Source organism: Telopea speciosissima, chromosome 6, assembly GCF_018873765.1.
Source record: "Telopea speciosissima isolate NSW1024214 ecotype Mountain lineage chromosome 6, Tspe_v1, whole genome shotgun sequence".
Taxonomy (NCBI): domain Eukaryota; kingdom Viridiplantae; phylum Streptophyta; class Magnoliopsida; order Proteales; family Proteaceae; genus Telopea; species Telopea speciosissima.
Window position 1 is genome coordinate 59,854,112 of NC_057921.1, and position 18,356 is coordinate 59,872,467.

The window sequence follows — 18,356 nt, forward strand, 5'->3', positions numbered from 1 at the left end:
AACGGGTGGGGAAAAGCAGGGAATGGGTAAAAACCCCATATTTACATGGCCAAATGTTCTCTATAATGGGGTGCCAGGGGCACAGGATGCGCCCAGACATATTATAACTAGGGATCTCAGGGGCCAAAGGGGGTCAGAAAGTTCCTCTACCATTCTTTTCCAACTCGAACGTTTCTAAACCTACTCAATTTGCTGGATCCTTCTGAATGACTAACCATTGTTTGTCATTGCCTAAGTTAGGTTATGTCAATCGACAATTTTTCTGGGCCATAACAACACGACTTGAGGCAACCCACCTTTACCAACAACTCAGAGATGAGAACTAACTCCCAACCACAGCTTTAGGAATAGGTATATAGTCCAACATCGGATCGGTGGTTCAAAATTTTGGGAGGCAAAAATCATCCAATCCGGCCGATTCATATCGGTACAGGCAGCAACGACATCGTGAACTAAATCCCTACTCCCAACTTAGCTACAATGTTATTCTAAACCGAATAGACATTTTGAATGGAGAGAAAGGATAGATTGAGAGAGCCATTGAATCATTGAATTTTTTGCTTGGACAATTAAATCTATTTTACAGTGGATTCCAAAACTAAGTTACCCTTGTAACAAACATATGCTATCTGACAGTTTTAAAAGCCTCATTTGAATCCTTCACCACCTTCCATTTCACAACTAAAATTCTTCTTCCCCCTTCCATCTCTAACAGAAATAAACCATAACTTACAAAAGAAGAACAAAAAGACAAGCTGCATTTTCTTTAATGCATAAACATTTAACTTCTTGGACTCCCAGAAGGGAGAATTTTTTTTTAAAGAAAAAGAAGATACTCGTACACTGTAGATTAAGAGGCTGAAGGTAGATTCCAGAATGTCTTGGTTGCTACAAGAATCTTATCCCTTCCTGTCGATTCTGGTTCTGGTTCATGAATAGTGGTTCTCCATCTTACTGCATGTGCAATGCGAGCCACCTTGTCAATGACTTCAGGAGAATCCCGAACAAGAACTGTTCCTTCTGGGCGCAACATCCGGTCAATCTCCACCATTAGATCTACAAGATTGCACCTGCAACCAAGAGCATATGAAGATAAATCCAAATCAATACATTACAATTGATGGAAAGATGCATCAAGGGAAAAAATAAAATTAATTATTTTCAAGCTCTCCGAGACATGTGACTTGAGTTTACCTGTATATCATATAATACAGGACATCAAGGAAAAGTTCAATTATGACCTAGGCATTGTCCAGCCCACACTAACCCACGGACCACCCCTTTAGATAAATGAAAATTTGGAACATAGATGCCAAATTACTTGGGAGTTCCATGTGTTAGAAGAATCACAGTGTTTGGTTTGAGTCTTTGAGATGATCATGCTTTGGAGAATTAACTTGGAACATCCGACAAAATTGGAATGATTCAAATCTGGATTAAAACATGTGTTGTGCTTGCATTAAATTAATAGGATCTCTTAGTAGTTAGAGAAATGAAAAGAGCCAGATCTTTTGAAGGCACATCACAACAGCAAGCTTGGTGGATTTTGTAACCGCCCCACTGGTTAGAATTGGAATTGAATTTCAATTTCAGGTCAAATTATGAAAATAATATTTGTTTTCAAAGTTAAGATACTACTGTTATTAGTCTAACATGGTGTGCACTTGGGATATTTAATCTCCAACTTCGAATATCGAGGATATTTCCCCAAAATATAATCCCATCTTTTCAAGGAACTGCATTTCTTTCATTACAAAGAAAAGAAAAATATAAGACAAATGAAACCTCATAATTACAGTGCCAATGAATTACTTATTATTGGCAACATTGAAAGCATTCATTAAGTTCATTGCCTAAATTCAAGTAGAATACAAAGTTGTAGAGACTGAATCTAACTGTTGCTACATATTTTTGGAATTAAGGCAACAATCAACACTTTGAATATCCTTGCATGTAGGAATTCTTGAAAATAAGAGTGATACTACTGGAATATTTCATCAATAGCGGATATTCTATTAATTAATGGATTTTTCTCAAAAGGTCATTGGTTTTATAGATCAAATTTCAAATTACCCAAAATACTTCTGTAAAATGCTCCACATCAACATCCTCTATTTGAGGTATTTGAGCAATCATGGATAATACCAACACCTGAATCCCCTTCACATTCTCTTACGTATTTATTGTGCTGCAAAAAGGAAGTCCTACACAGACCAAGGATAGCAATTGCTTGATCTGGCTTTGATTTGTAGAGTCCTTAACAATTATCTTCAAGTTCTTAGAGCCGACTAGTCAACTTATGTTTCTCTTTCATTCCATGGCCTGGTTACTGTTATTTATTTATTTATTTATTTTGGCGGGGGGGTTGGTGGTGGTGGTGGAACTCAGATGCTCTCTGGTATAAACAACCTCTAGATAAACCAAAAGAATTGATCATTTATGTGATGGTTAATCCATTTGGTTAATTAGGTAATTTTGCTTCTTGAATGGTCTCTAATGTATTATTTTATAATGTATTAACTAATACCATGATTTCAGGATACACAAGTTCATTTTAATAAATATATTAATCCTTCTGCATATCAAATGTCTCATACATAGATTGAAAATTTAATGCACATAAGTTTGTGACAGAAAGACGAGGTTATAAAATTCAATACCTGTTTTTGCTGGAACCAGAATGTCTTATAAGTGAGTCGATATTGGATACATGTATGAAATCATAAGTTCGAGGATATGTTGAAAAAGGCTCACACCTGTCAACACCAATCATATAACTATTAGCACATCCATCCAATGTCTATAACTAACGAAGCTTCCTAATTTTAGGAGGGAAAGAGCAACATAATGATTGTGATATTAGAGTAACAAGGTACTAAACTCAAGATTCTATACAAAAAATTTCCCAATCACTTTGACTCGTATCCAGTTCAGTCATTGATTTATTACTTGAGTTCTGGCTATAATTATGCAGAAACTGCAGCCTGCTTGACATACTAGAATGCTGATGTTCATTAATAATTTCCAAAATCTTACTGAATCAATATAATGAAAAACCTTTTGAACTGTTTTGGAACATCTGTTAATGTCTAGTTTAAAACCAGAGGAAGAAACAATGCATAAGCTTTTAAACATTTAATATTCATATAACTCAATCCAGAAAAGTGGGTATTAGAACTAGAACATACCAATCATGGTAGACTCCTATTAATCCTCTGTCATAAATCACACCCAAAGTTGATGACTTTCGAGGAGGAACAACGTTCATCACCCATACTGGATCAGATAATAATGCAGCTGCAAGACCCCCAAAAAGGGCATTCATGTCTATAATGTTGCGTACAGCTGGGGTCCCAAGCTTCAAGTTGAGTGACTTTTTGTAATATGCAACCCTTCTTGCCCAACGTCGTGTATCTGCTTCAAACACTTCATTCCCATTTTTCATTAATCTAGCCCTTGAAGGAGGCTTAGTTAGCCTATCTGGCCAGTTGGGAATGGTCCCAACAGCATGTTTGCCCTTGAGGGAGGCCATCTTACTTACACAATTCTTCAATTTGAAGTACCTGCAAAACCATTGGAGTTGAGACAAATTTTCACCTAGATTGAGATTTCGCCCCAATGGTCCAAGAGTTGGAAATTCTTACACTCGAGAGCAGTAATTTAAAAGGGGAACAAAAAAAAATTGGGGACATTATTGGAGCTATCACATTTTGAATTCCAAACCAACCAAGAATCAATAATTAAAATTTTAAACCAAATTGATTGAACTACTGTTCCATATATTGCCTAGAACTCTGGTCTTACACCTGAAACTGTTCTCTCCTCTGCAATGCTCAATGACAATGCAAAGAGGAAGAAAGATGGAATTGTGTTTTTTTTTTGTTTGGGGGGGGCGGCGGGTTGGGGGAATCTAGATGATTGAATTACTAGTACAATCTTCACTGTTGTTTTAAGCTGTTCTGGTGTCACAGTGAGACTCAAAATAAGAGAACATGCAATCTCTAATTGTTTTTGCCTTATGCCATTTAAAATTGATTTAGAACTGAGAAACCTTTCTGTGTAATAATTCTTTTGGTGTCACTAATATGTTCTGCTTGTAGAAAGACTATTGCAGATTACTTTTTTGATTTAGAACTGAGAAACCTTTTTGTGTAATAATTCTTTTGGTGTCACGAATATGTTCTGCTTGTAGAAAGACTATTGCAAATTACAAAGCTGCTATAAGTACAACCCACAATCCTGTGACATAACCGGACAAAACATATTGAGGTGGACCGGCATTTCATTAAAAAAAAAAAAAAGACTGATGATGGACACATATGCACCCCTTTTGTGAGGACAAGCGACCAGTTGGCTGATATCTTCACTAAAGAGCTATCACTCATCAATTTAGTACCTTTCTGTGCAAACTGGGTATGTATGACACTTATTCCCTAGCTTGAGGGGGAGTGTTAGAGTTGATGTAATCAGGGTACTTAGGGTACTGAGATATTATGTTTTAAAGTGCTTTTCCTTTTTTACCATTTTACGTCCCTTAGCTACCTTATGTCAGCATGGAGGGGGGGGTTAGGTATGTAATTTCTGTTGTATTTGGCTAAGTGACGCAATATAGGGGAGAGAAGTCTATTCTCTCCCACAACACTCTGCCACCATCTTCCTCCTTCTTCGTCCCTCTACTCTCATCTCCTCCCTTCTTCTTTTGTTCTCTTGCAACCTTCAGTTTCGAACTACAGAAACTAAAGATTGTGTGGAATAGTCCATATTAGAGAATGTATACAACGTAGACACCAACCTAGGGTTCGAAGTCAAACTACCATTTTGGGTGTGTTTTTTTTAAATCTAAGGGTTCTACCACGTTTAGAGGGCCTAAAATAGGGTGACCTACAAGTTTCATGACCTAATTTGGTCATTTGGCCCCCGAAACCCAACATCGAAATTCCCAAAAAAAATACCACATTTTGGCTGAAATTTCGATTTGGACCAAAACCTCAAACCTTGTCCGGATTTCTGTCCAACCATACATAGGCAAGATTCTCGTGTGATCTAGTTCAATGCATACACTGTATGTCTGTATGTATACTCATACCTGTATTTTGAATTCGCCATTCCGAAGAGTACATAGTGTGACGACCATATGAACAATATGGTGAATACCTAAGGACAACCATCATAGTTGTCAAGGTGACAATGGCGACTCAAGGGGGTAGAGGGGTGAGCCTAAACGCTTAGGCAACGCCTAGGCGACCAAGAGTTATTTTTTATTTCCCCTTTTTTCTAACATTATTTAGTATGCTACAATATATATCTTATATCATAAAAAATCAATATTAAGCCACATCAAGTCATCAAAAATCAACATAGCATAGAAGACAACAGAACTGAAGAAGCAAACTATTGAAAGTTTGAAACAATCAAAACATACATTTGGTTTATACTCTTCTTGGAAATGATCATTGTCCTAGTATACCTAGTCTCACATTTTGGTTTATAGTTTTCTTGGAAAATATGATCTTATCTATAAGTAATTAAACAGCTCTCGATTTAGAGAAATGTTCTTGTTCTCTAATAAGTTTGACTAGTCAAATGATTTTATTTTTACATGATACTTTTTGTAGTACGTAGAGCACAAAACCAGCTTTCCAACAAATCCAAGATTGCTTAAATCTGATTTATATTGAAGGTGTTATGTTCCGGTAAAACCTTATTTGGTGTACGCAAATGCTATTTAAATTGCCCTGAATGAAAATAAATTTTTAGACATCAAAACAAAAGATTATTCTATTGCTCTTTTGGTTTTTAGTGATGTTTTATCACAATAAGATCTATGAAATTTTTTGATTTGGGAAAAACCCTAACATTTGAAAGTTGAAAATCGCCCCTACAGCCAAAAATTAAGTTTTTGTTCTTGAACTGGGAAATTTAGTGTAAACTCACCTTAAACATGAAGTGTATGGCACAGGGGAGAGAGAGGTATTATTGAATCTTTAGTTACACAGAGTGGGATTTAGTGATAGGAAATGAATCAAGCTACAAAAGAGGGTTAGGAGGTATTATGGAAATTTTGACTTGCTAGCTTAGGAAGCAAGTAAGGGAGTGCGAAAAGAACAAGATTCTGAAGTGGTATTGTTGTATCTCAAGCAGGAGAAATTTGTAACTAAGGGTTAATCATGTATGGGATTGGGAACAAGATAAGATTCTGAAGTGGAATTCTTGTATTTCAAGTAGAAGGTTTCTGTAACTAAGGATTAATCTGAAGCAATAAACCAAGAGTGGAATCTTGGGAAGCTTACCATGCATCGCTTGGGTCATCCGAGTCATCGCAAAATTCAAGCCCAAATTCATTTTGGATTGGGACACATGAATCAGTTGAAGGCTTTTTCCAGATGACAGTATTCCCGTCCACAACAATCAACTCATAACACAAGGTTCTTGCTAGGGCCTGCAGGTCCGCCCATTCTTTATCTTGTTTAGGCCATTGTACAGGGGGACCAGAGACAACAAAATATCCACCTGGTCGAAGAAGCCGATCCACTTCCATAAAATATGTCCCATCTGCAAATCAAAAGTCTCCTTTTAATCAAAGAAAATAAAAAAAAGAAAATCTTAAGTAAACAATATAGGCACAGGAAGGACGTACGAACTTACTATAGGCAGTAAATGGGATCAAACAACGAGAGCAATGCATCAAATCAAAGGAATGCGCAGGAAAAGGCAATCTACGAGTACCAAGCATTAGAACAAATGCCGGGATTCCCCTTTCTAAAGCAAATTGTATCTGTGATTTATGTGAATCTCTTGGAGCAAATGACAGGGTTAAAATATCTTCCTTGAGAAGGTAACCCCCGAAGCTTGCAACCTACATGAAAACCAAGTCATGCATTTCTCTTTTTAATAATGTGGTACTTTTAGATACAAATATGAATAAAATTTTGAAGACATACAAGTAAACAATTCCTACCCCACACCCCATATCTAGGGCTGTCCTCAAAACTCCTCCACTTATAGGAATGTACTGCCCAAGTTTCTCAATGTATTGTATGGCCCCATCAGGAAACATTGTTCCACCACCAGGAAAAACAAAGTATGGACCGTCTTCTTTCATCCAGCCCTGATGGCCCTTCCTGTCGGCAATTTTATTGTGTGGCATATTGCTGTGCCATATCTGCATATGAAGGACAATATTTAAGTTCCAAGACATGTAGATAACCTCGATATGGTAACATCTAGTATTGGTGTCCTCTATAACCAAGTGGGAGGGATGAAAATATTTAAACATTTGATAACCCAGAAACTATACAGATAACATCATCTACTCATTGCCTAAAAATAGAAGGGAAAGTATTTTCTACCTAGGGGTGAATGAAACAATAAAGCAGGTAATCTCCCAAGTTTTTCCAGTTAACAGCCCTCCCATTCTCTTTCCCCTATTCTTATTCTTCTTCCTCTACTCCTCCATTAACAAGTAACTACTGCTCTAAATTTTCTGCAATTCCTAATCTGATCATGAATTCATATACAAATGTTTTTTGCATGAATTTGAGTTAGGAGAATGTAGCCATTCATAGTTATCATGGCAGCAAGGCGACCATGGCGTTGGAGAGGGTCTAAAATCAAGGCAACACCAACAAGGCGGCAAGGCACCCAAGGCGACCAAGGAGCCTCGACGCCTTGATAGCTATTTTGGTACTGTTTTGATCATTCAAATACAATACTAAATTAGTAAGTAATAAATAATCCAGTCTTGGTGAAATATAGATTTCCCTCTTAATGCAGCGGTGTGTTGAGGTTGAAGCAGTCTAGTGGCTTTACCAATCATCCAAAATCAAATGCACAAAGTAGATTCTCTTCTCAATAATCCAGGTTCCCAAACTCATCAAAATGTTGGTTTGCACATGCATGTGGTTGTGTAGAAGCACAAAGCTTGGGTTGTGGTCTGTTAGGTTAAAGTACATGAGGCAAGTTGTCTGATCAAGTGGCACCTGTACAGGTTTCGATTAGTCACAACACACATAGGAAGTTAAAAGTCATTTTTCCCTCCCTGCAAGGCTGCTATAGAGCACGGTTTTAGGTATCGGCATTGTATCGTCCAAATCGTATCAGTATCGGCTGTGACCGTATCCGTATCGGTAAAAAAGGGACTGTCTTTTGAATTTCTGTCCGATTCGGACCCGACACGGCCCAATACATATCGGTATTGTATTGGTTTAAGCAGCGACCGATACCAATGTCAATACTGTGCACTAAAACCCCAATATTGGTAATCTCTGTTCTGTACATGGATTTATTTATTTCATTTTGCAGCTTATTACTTCGTGAATAATTTTGAAAAATAAAACTCGGATGCTTTCCAAATTAAACAACTTATCTAAAGATTCTTTATAATGAGTTAATGATCTTGATCATCTTTGTGATGCTTCTAGTAAGTTATAAGTATACTTCAAGTGAAGCTTAAACCACCAATTTCCCATTAACAAAGAGACAAACTCTAAAAGAGCCACCTTTCCACTTCCGGTATGCAAACCTCTTACAAAGCATCATATGAACTTATCTTCAGAACCAGACCCCAGTCTACAAAAATATCCCATTGGACTTCATCTAATGTCAGCCACAAACAAGAATTTTATCAGTAAAAGTATGGCAAATAAATATCATGAAGGATTCCGATCTTTTTGGGGATCACTTCCAGCACATCAAATAAATATCATAAAATACAGGTTTTCCCTTTCCTTCGCACTGGCAAAACGAAGCAATCAAAAGGCATGCAGCATCTGATTTCTACATGACTTGGGCTCAGATAAAGCTCTAAAGGGATCTTCATCAATAAGTATGGAACGTATGATGGTGTGCACTAGTGTCTAAGGCCAACATGGGCGTTGAAACTCAATGACTCCCCAAGGTAACGACTGTTGAGGATTGACTGTTTAAGCTTCAAATTATTCCTCCAGAGTCATAACACCATTTATCTTTAAAAGAGAGTAACTCATACAAAATTTCTTCCTCCAGTCAAATGGCGTGGCGGGTTGCTTACCTAATATGCTTATTAACTATGGGCAAACAAACAAGAAAAATATGAAAAATCCAGCAGCAACCGAGACACACAAACTACTAGTTCCGGCTGTGTCCCGCTCAAGTTAGAGGTCCTATTTGCACAGTTTAATCATGGAGGAATATATTATCTGGTGGAGTGAAAATTCAGTTAAAAATGTAAAAGAGTTTTGAGTGCCGAATTCTTGGTTGAAGGCAAACATAAAATAAGAAAGAATAAGGCAATCAAGGGATCAATCATTAGGAAGATAAATGCAAATGAAATATACCTTGTGTAAGCTCTCTGGCCACTGGACAGAGATCTGGTAGCCTGCGGGTGGAGGTATCAAGCACACTGGAGTCTCCTCGGGCAAGGGGCAGTGGCGCTCTCGGTAGAAATTCATGTCTCGGCTGAGTTGGCTGTTCCTCCTGGGATCCTCACATGGCATATGATCTACCGCTTCGGAAGGGCAAGCCTCGATGGTCTGCTGCAGCCCAGACTCAACCAAGGCAACCAGCTTCTGTCTCTGACGAGGATCACCGGTAGAAAGCACAAGCGCCTGTCGTCCCGAAGCAGCAAGGGAGTCACCAAGTGGGGTAAATACAAGTATGAAGAAAACCAAAACGGCACCGAAGAAGGCAGCAGAGACCAGATCGAGAAGCCTCCACTGCCGAGCAATTCGTTTCGAAGGAGGCAAATTCAGGTGTCCCATTGTAGAAGCTCAGATCGGATCAGATACACATTGAGGTTATTATAGAATCAATGAATTCTTGCTGTATTTGCAATTGGCAGCGATTCTCAACGAAGATGAAGTAGGGATAATGTACGAGCAACAAGAGGGAGAGAGAGAGTGATGAGCAAAGGAGGGGGGGTTTCTTAAGTCTTAACTCACCCACCCACTCGCTTTAGTTCATCACAGTGGATACCGACTGTTCTTGAATCGATCAGGTTTCTTCTCTTCCGAAAGTTCCTGTTTGCAGGAAAACAGACAAGGGATATGGTCGAGGAGCTAGAGAACCTTTGTTACAGTAAACCTAGAAAAGAACTGGTCTTTGTTTGACCCAGATTTAAAAAAAAAAAAACAAAAAACAAAATCTAGGGGAGGAATCATAATCTCGTAGTATGTGAATGTCTCCCTCACCGACCTCCCAATGCCATAAAGGCATAAAGCGATGTTCCCTTCTTACCCTAAAAAAAAAGCGCTATTCCATTCCCTCACAGACATGGATACGTGCAGGTGTTACCTATTCTTGGGCTCGGGGCCCAGGCCCAGTAAACTCAAACCCAGGATTTGTTTGGGCTCGGGATACCATCTCAGCCTGGCCAACCCATATAAATGGGCTTGGACTTGGGCTTGGGCTTGGGTTTGGGCTTATGATTTTCTTAACAAAATGGTTACAGCGGTTAAGGTGAAACTCAATTCATTCGACATTCATGGCTAGCATACAATCTTCATGTCATACCTTCCCAAACTCGTTGGGGACTAAACGGAAAGATGTTATAAAAAGTTTGAAAGTTGGCCACTGAAGAAGCTAATTAAAGCAGTGAAGCAGAAGTAGAAGTGAAGCTGTGGAGTTAAATAAAAGAGACAATGAAGAAAAGCCTCAACCAAGAGGCATGGATAATGGGAACAATAGCTATTATGGTTTCCTTTCTGTCCTTGTTGGATGGACGTGGAACAAGAGATTGTAGCAGTGTGAGAGCAATCCTTACCTCTTGCTCCAATTTCATATATAATGGAACACCAGATCCAATGCCAGGATCCCAATGCTGCGATGTCCTTGTGAATCTCAAGAACATGGCTGAATTCACTAGCAACAATCGGGAATTGCTTTGCAGATGCTTGATGGATCTCATATCTACATATAATTCAAATGCAACTGCTATAGCTACAATACCTGGTTTTTGTGGAGTCTCTCTAGGTTTCACTATTGACCCTAATACCGATTGCAACTTGTAATTAAATCTCTCTTTCTCTCTCTCATCTCTATCACAATTGTAACTATTTCTTCATTTCATTATTTCCATTGAAGCATCATAAACTGTCTTCTTATCACACTTTCTGCCTTTAACATATCGAAAACAAATTTAATTTGTGTCTTTACAACTGATTTTATATATTGTATTGTTGGGGTCCCACACAAAAGGCAAAATTATTAATCTCACATTGGATTTGAATAGCCCATGTGGAGATTTATAGGTATTTGGGTACCGTCTTCTGTAACAGCTAACTTTTGAGGATGAGTTCTACTCATATCCCTAACAAATGGTATCAAGGCTAAGATCCTAGCAGAGTCAGAACATGAGAACAGAAGATTGTTAGGGGTTTCACCTTTGCCCTTATATTATATTCGATACATATCAGTTCGTATGAGCATTTTGACCATTTTATCCTCTGTTCATACCATATCATCGATCTGATATCAACCAAGTATCAACATCAATTTTTCACTCAAAATATATTTATCAGTATTAGTGTCAGCTGATACAAATACGAACCGATCGATCTGATACTAATTTCTAAAACTACGCCCATGATTGTATCATAAGAAATTGATAAAGGGATGTAAAATTGGGAATTATAGTCAAAATTTTACAAAGGGTTAATTTCTTTAATGAAGCTTTTCATTGTCACTTCAGTGGTGCAGCATGTGGTGGAAAAAAGGAAATGTAATATGGTGAAATGTTAAATAGGTCGTGTCCTTTCTGACGAAGAAAAAGGATATTATCCCATTGGTGACAAAAGGAGAAAAATAGAAACAAACAAAAAAAAAGCAAAAAGGCTGGGCACACTGCATAGTGTCAAGCATGTGTCATCCTTTTTTTTTTTTGCACTGGTGGAGTTAAGTAGAGCAAGTGAATGTAAATTCATATTAGTTTTTTCTTTGGTGAAAAATCAGGATCCGATTCCTCTAATTCCACTTGCCCGGTATTGTTGTGTGGTTCCTCACACAAATGCGACAGAAAGTATCGCTTTATCCTCGCTCGGACAGAGATAAGGTGATACATTCCGCCTTATTTGTGTGTGCCCCGCACACGAACAGTAGGAGTAAACGAAAGTAGAGAAGTCGAATTGGAAAAATCAATATGAGTTTTAGTTGCCTCTTTTAACAACAATTGCATGTGAACTTGGAAAGTTAATGGCGTGGTTAACGTAAAGATTTTGGACTCGATTTGACCTAACTACCTACCACCCAATTTGGCTTGGCATCATTTCTACAACAAACAATTGTATTTATTTGATACTTAATTTCTTTTTTGGATTATGTGGCTTTTTATCTTATAAGAACACACTCACTCACTCTCTCTCTCTCTCTCTCTCTCTCTCAACCACCCAATCAATGGAGGATCCACTTTTTGGATTACAATTCTTTTTGCTTTCTTCGTCTTCTTCTTAATTTGATCTAAAAGGAGGAATTAATAAACAAAGCACTAATTGGTTATACATAATTCCAAATTAATGAATAGGCTAGGAGCTTAGGTCTTATTATAGGATTCATAATGTGTCTTTGTCTCGTGTGTCACGATGGATTAAGATATACACGTCTCTTTTAAGTCTCGCCTCAACCATGTCAATTTTATGTCTCGAGAATGATTTGATCATCTCTTCTTAAAGATCTTGATTTATAGTTTGCTTTTAAGTTTTTTTCTTTTCTTTTTTGTTTTTTTATACTAAAAAAGTAAAACTAAAGTTACATGATTAATAGGTAAAAGGAAAAAAAAACAAATCTGGCCACCCGTGATATCACACTTTCTATTTGTTGAATTTTGTAGGGTAAGAAATCATATCAAGTTGCATGGCTTTTACACCAGCACGGGGGTTAATGAGAGTGCATGCAAGAATATTTACATGAGAATTTTTATTTTGCGAGGGTGGAGCGATAATTATACATACTCTTGGGTCTGGAAACAAGCTCCACGCAACCTGATAGAGATGTTTTTTCTTTTTATTAATAGGATAGTTATTGGTGTTACAACTATTTGTGATGTTTTGAAGACTACAAAACAGATTTGAGTTGTTCATTTTCATGGTTTTTTTCTATTTAATGATATGTTTCTACTCAAATTTGGGAGTGTCAATGTGTACAAGGACATGATCCAATCTCATAATACATCCTTCCTATGTGCCGAACTTGTAGAGTTCCCTCCACCTTTTGTATAATATCAGCTCAACGTACAAGTGGAAGTATGCTCTTGAATATGTGTTGAAGTATATCACCTTCCATCAGGGATCGCATGATGCCAAAATGTGTAGATTCATGTACACGCCCTCTCACAAACCATTCATGAACTCCAACACTCTTTATCCTCAATAAATACATCCCCATTAAATGATTCGTTACCTTTCCGTTGTATTGGTGCAAAACTATACTCTAGCATAGTATGAAACCTTCTCTTCTCTATTTTGTCTTTTGGTAAGATGAACCTTCTCTTTCAATTTGTTTTTTATTAAATGTTTCTCCGTTTCACACTCTCATTCAATTCATTATTACTGAGCTACATGAAATTATGACAATGGTTAGAAGGAGCATTGAATTTCGAGGTCGTCGGTGGTCCTGTACCCAAAGTTCACCAAACGACCGGACCGTAGCGTGGCCGGCACTCCGCTTAGAATAAAGGCTGAAACCTACGAATCCATTTTTTTTTTTTTTTTAATCTTCACGTGATCGATCCATCCCATCCGAGTTCAGGAATGAAGAATGTCTTTTAATTAAGTCAAAATGCCGATTATTATATTATGTTAAAACCTTGGAGTCTTGGAAGATAAAAACCCTTTAAAGAAAAACCTAAAAGGACTCAAAAGTCCCCATTGCAAAGAAAAATACAAGGATTAGAAAGAGGAAACACTGAAGAGACAAGCCAAATATCCAACAAGCACACATAATACAGTTCTAGTATCTGTTGCGGGTGTACACACCATTGAAGCTGACTGAGTCACTGTGAATTGGCATTCCTAGTCTGTCCAACCTGCCTGATCCAGGATATGCTTTGCTCTTGAAGTTTGCATGTAACACCGATGCCTTCTGAGCACTTAACTTCGTATCCCCTAACCCATTAATAGAAAACCTCTTTGTCGAACTACATTTTTCAAATTCAGGTCTCTGTCTTGGAGCACTCTGAGACCTAACCTTAGCTCTAAAGGATTCGGTGTTCGACATGTAATTGGGATAGTCCGAGTACCCAATGAAAAAGCTTCGAGAGCATTCGCTCTTTGTCTTGGCACTACTAGGCCTTGATATTGCTGAGAAATAATGTGGGTTGTTTTCTGCTGTGCAAAAAGATGTGTCATCACCCTCATGATTGAGTTCAAAACGTCTCAATGACTGGACTTCACCAAAAGCTAAGCTTCGAGCTGACAATTGAGCTGTTGTTGAGTCTCCTGAAGGAGAGTCCAATGTGGTAAAGCTGTGACTGTTCCGATCTGAAGTCGTAGCATACTTGGATGAGTGACATAAGTTGTTCCTTCGTTTTGAGTTTAAGTGTGGCTTCCCAGTATCAATTTCAAGGATTTTGTCACTTTTCTCATCATCAATGGGCATGGTTTTCACTGGAGTTTCCCGACGATGGTCCCATGAGCGTTCATCCATCCAATGCTCAGAGCGATTCATTGCTGTAAACTGAGTTCTATCCATATTGCTGCCATCCCGGCTAGTTGGCCTCGAACTGCTCCTCTGCTCATAGATGGGAACTTGAAGTGAGGGATATACTTAAGCATTTCGTTGTCATAATGGAATAGGTATAATTTGGTTGAGCTTTATATAACAGTGTAGGATTACAGCTTCTTGAGAAGTACATACCTTAAGGGGAGAGGACCGATCATGTCTAGCACTGTTGGCACGAATCAAGTGTTCATATTTCTCAGGGGTTGCAGGGCTCTGCAAGAAAATGAGATAAGCAAATTTTGCCCCACTTGATATTAAGAGGCTTAAGGAAAGAGTATATTTCCTGTTCCAAACTGGACCAACTCATCACTGACCTGATGCAACCAAAGTTTAATTTTTATGAACAAAAGAATTCCCATAAAGGGGACCCAACTGGTTTCACGGTTTGGGAGGCAGAGTAATTCTAAATTGGCTTAATTTTAAGGTGGGACATGTTGGGGTTGACCACTTGCTAACCCAAACCAAATTTCAGCCAATCTATTTGACTGTACCAAAATTTTCAAAGGAACAATAGCAGAAAGCCTGTAAAGTGCTAAGAAAAGGAGTGATCCATAGTTGCAAGATGATGAAACAGAGTAATGGTTTGTTCAATGGATTATCACTTAGTTCTATAGCATCAAGTATGGGTAAGTGTTACTTGTTCTATTTTCACATGTTTCTGATACAAGATTGTTGATCATTAAGATAGTCATTGTATTCTAAAGCATCACTGAATCACAATTATCAAATTTAATGAAAAAAACAGCATGAAGGAAACACAGAAAGAGTTGCAGTTCCAACTTAATCTTACAGAATTAGTATGTGACAGAACTTGCCGGGATTCTGAAATAAGGGTCCGACCCACCCGAGCCCTCGCCTGAGCACTCACCAATGCCTGCAAACATCGTAGATTCTCAACCATCCCTTTTCTCACAATGTGGCCCCTCACCAGTGCTTGAAGTCTAACCAACCCTTTCAAAGCTCGCAAAGCTCTCCTCGCCTTTCAAACAAGGCCCCAAAATTCAAATCAGTTTCTATTTTGCGTCAACAAAAATTCAATCCAAACAGAACTAGTCATACCAAAAACTCAAAAAGCAGAATCATCACTAGCCAAAAAGCTCAATAATCATACACTTTTTCTCTCTGGTACGAAATTGCAAGTAAATTGGAAAGAAACTTTTGCTGTCTACGACTTTATCGTACACTTACAACAAAGTCCCCAACTAACATGAATGAAACTTTTGGAAAGTGAAGCGTTTGGAAAAATCAATCAGAACAAAGTCTACCAATTTAGAAAGACTGTGACACCTCATTCATGGTTCTCATCAGACCAGCAAAGCCAAAGCTAAAGCACCAGCATGCTTAAGTGTTTGGGTTGGACCCATGTGGTACTTCATGGGTTCTTCCACTTTATTTAAAATGGTATCTCAGCCATGTCTATTTGTTGTCATCCTTAAGATGTATGGTATTACACCAGTTATCTCGGATCTTGGATGTATCTTAATATACCATTGGACCATCTCCACCAAAATTATAGGTATCAGTATCAATGGCCATATAGATCACCAGATCCAGCCATGTCGATCTGTATCGAGCATAAATTCAAAAATGAACCACTTTTTAGCCAATACTCAGATCGGTGATTGGTATTAATATCGTATTGGTATTGAGTATTGGCGATACCTTGATCCATGAGCTCTACCTAATACCTTAAGGTTTTGGATTAGACTCAAAGTGTGATAACCAAATTGAAAATATCTATGGAAACCATGCCCCCCTACTCCGCCTAACGGCTCATATTCTCAGGTCCCATGGGCACAGGAGCACCGTCCCTTCTCACCGTCCATCCCAACGGCCTTGATAATGACAGATACGCCCTCCGGAAAGGACAAAATGCCGACATAACATTCGACCCTCCAACACAGTAGAAGACATGACTTCCAAATGGTGGACCGGGTCAACCCCGAAGACTAGACTCTATAATACCGTTGGACTCGAGTACGAGCGAAGCAACACGGCATGACAAGAGACAACACGATTCCAGACACGTGGCTCGGGAATCCATGGACCCCATTAGAGCCTGGCATGCAAGGAACGGGCCCATCCCAGTACTTAACAAGGTAGTAGGGACCCACTCCACCGAAAAGTCAAGATAGGAGGCATACGGATGGATTCGGATTCGGATTCGGATTCGGATTCGATCTCTGATCGATTTCTCGGCTTCCGTATGGAGAGAATTCATGAGAATGGACCGTGAACTCTCCCTCTCCCTCTCCCTCTCCCTCTCCCTCTCGTCTGGAGAGACAGAAAAGAGTCACCAAACTCCATGCCGGGAAATTTACCAAACTCCAAAATGTGAAAGAGAGAAATTCTAAAAAAAGGGTAAAAATCGGGGTCACGGGAAGGTAGAAACTCATTCAAGCAGAGAGGATCGAGAAGAGGGGGTAGGGAAGTGAAATGGCAATGAGGATTGTGGAAAAACTCGAACTCCATAATACCAGATCGTGCCAAAGAACCAAAAACTCCATGGATCTTGTTTTAATTCTTCTGTAGATCCATTTTTGCCAAGTAGCACTTCTTTCCGAAACATTGGAAAATTTGAGAAAAGGAAGCATATCTTAATTCTTAACAACTAACGATCTAATGCCAGGCTATTACGCCTCCATAATAGAGCTTCTTGCCAAAAAAATATTTTTTTTTTCGAAGTAGGAAAAAAGGAAATCTCCTCTCTTCATGGCGTCAAGCTGGAAAATCAGAACACTAAGATAATACAGAGAACACTCAAAAATCAGAATAGTAATTTAATGTTGAGATTGCAGATAAAAATACTAACCAAATAGCCTCGGAAAGAAGATTGAATCTTAACAGTGGCCCACTCCTCTCGCTTGCCGACATTTCCGTAAGTCGAAGCGCAGCGACCACTACTGCTGGTTAACTTGACTACAGCGGCAGCCGCTTGAGCCGCCGCCACCGCAGCCTCCGCCACAGCAGCGGTGGCCGCAGCAACCGCTATGGCATGCTTATTCTGGTCTTCAACTGATCCAGCGTTGTAGGAACAGGGATACGACGACGATTCCTCTTTGTAAGATCCTCTCCTATCATCATTACCCCCATTCACCTGCTGCGGAGTAGACTTACTCCTATCTTTGTCCTTGTCCTTGAAAGATCTGACGAAGCTCCACTTCTTTTTCTTCTTTTCCTTCTCCTTCTCCTGTTTCGCATCTGGCGATTGCGTCGTTCTTTCCTTCTTCCCACCCAATAACCCCCTGAGCCACCTAGCTGTTTTCCCCATTTCTCAGCATTGGAAAACCGCTAGTGGTTTTGGAAAACGGTTTCGAATTCGCATTAACAAGACCATTATAGCGTCAGAGACAGAGCGTAAGGGAGGGAGCTGTGGGGATGTTGGGGAGTTGACAGAGATGAAATGCACAGACAGCGAGAGAGAGAGAGATGATGAGGGATTAAAAATGCATTAGTGCGTAAAGACGGAAAATATTAGAGCTTTAGTAGCTGGAAAAACAGGAACATTTTTTAATACTTAGTAATTGGAAAAAATAAAGGGATGAGACGAGACGAGAGAGAGGGTGTGTACCGATGGGACTGAAGAGGAAAAGGTATTACTGTATTAGTGATGTGTTGGTTTCAGCATTACGTGGTAGAGAGGAAAGGAGAGAGACTACTCTACTCTA

General features: G+C 38.9%; 3 protein-coding genes across 3 annotated transcripts; 1 reads left to right on the top strand and 2 right to left on the bottom strand.

Moving 5' to 3' along the window:
- Window positions 1-503: 503 nt before the first annotated feature.
- LOC122664300 (probable pectin methyltransferase QUA3) lies at window positions 504-9,877 on the bottom strand. Its single transcript, XM_043860060.1, has 7 exons — window positions 9,315-9,877; window positions 6,959-7,162; window positions 6,646-6,856; window positions 6,291-6,552; window positions 3,189-3,563; window positions 2,661-2,756; window positions 504-1,070 (listed from the first exon to the last, which is right to left on the bottom strand). The coding sequence occupies exons 1-7, from the start codon at window positions 9,735-9,737 to the stop codon at window positions 851-853; spliced, it is 1,791 nt and encodes a 596-aa protein (XP_043715995.1). The 5' UTR covers window positions 9,738-9,877; the 3' UTR covers window positions 504-850.
- A 739-nt stretch (window positions 9,878-10,616) lies between these two features.
- Window positions 10,617-11,039, top strand: LOC122666008 (putative non-specific lipid-transfer protein 14). Its single transcript, XM_043862124.1, has one exon. The coding sequence runs from the start codon at window positions 10,617-10,619 to the stop codon at window positions 10,983-10,985; it is 369 nt and encodes a 122-aa protein (XP_043718059.1). The 3' UTR covers window positions 10,986-11,039.
- A 2,822-nt stretch (window positions 11,040-13,861) lies between these two features.
- On the bottom strand, window positions 13,862-18,139 carry LOC122665291 (protein IQ-DOMAIN 22-like). Its single transcript, XM_043861406.1, has 4 exons — window positions 17,501-18,139; window positions 15,479-15,667; window positions 14,824-14,901; window positions 13,862-14,697 (listed from the first exon to the last, which is right to left on the bottom strand). The coding sequence occupies exons 1-4, from the start codon at window positions 17,957-17,959 to the stop codon at window positions 13,918-13,920; spliced, it is 1,506 nt and encodes a 501-aa protein (XP_043717341.1). The 5' UTR covers window positions 17,960-18,139; the 3' UTR covers window positions 13,862-13,917.
- Window positions 18,140-18,356: the final 217 nt, after the last annotated feature.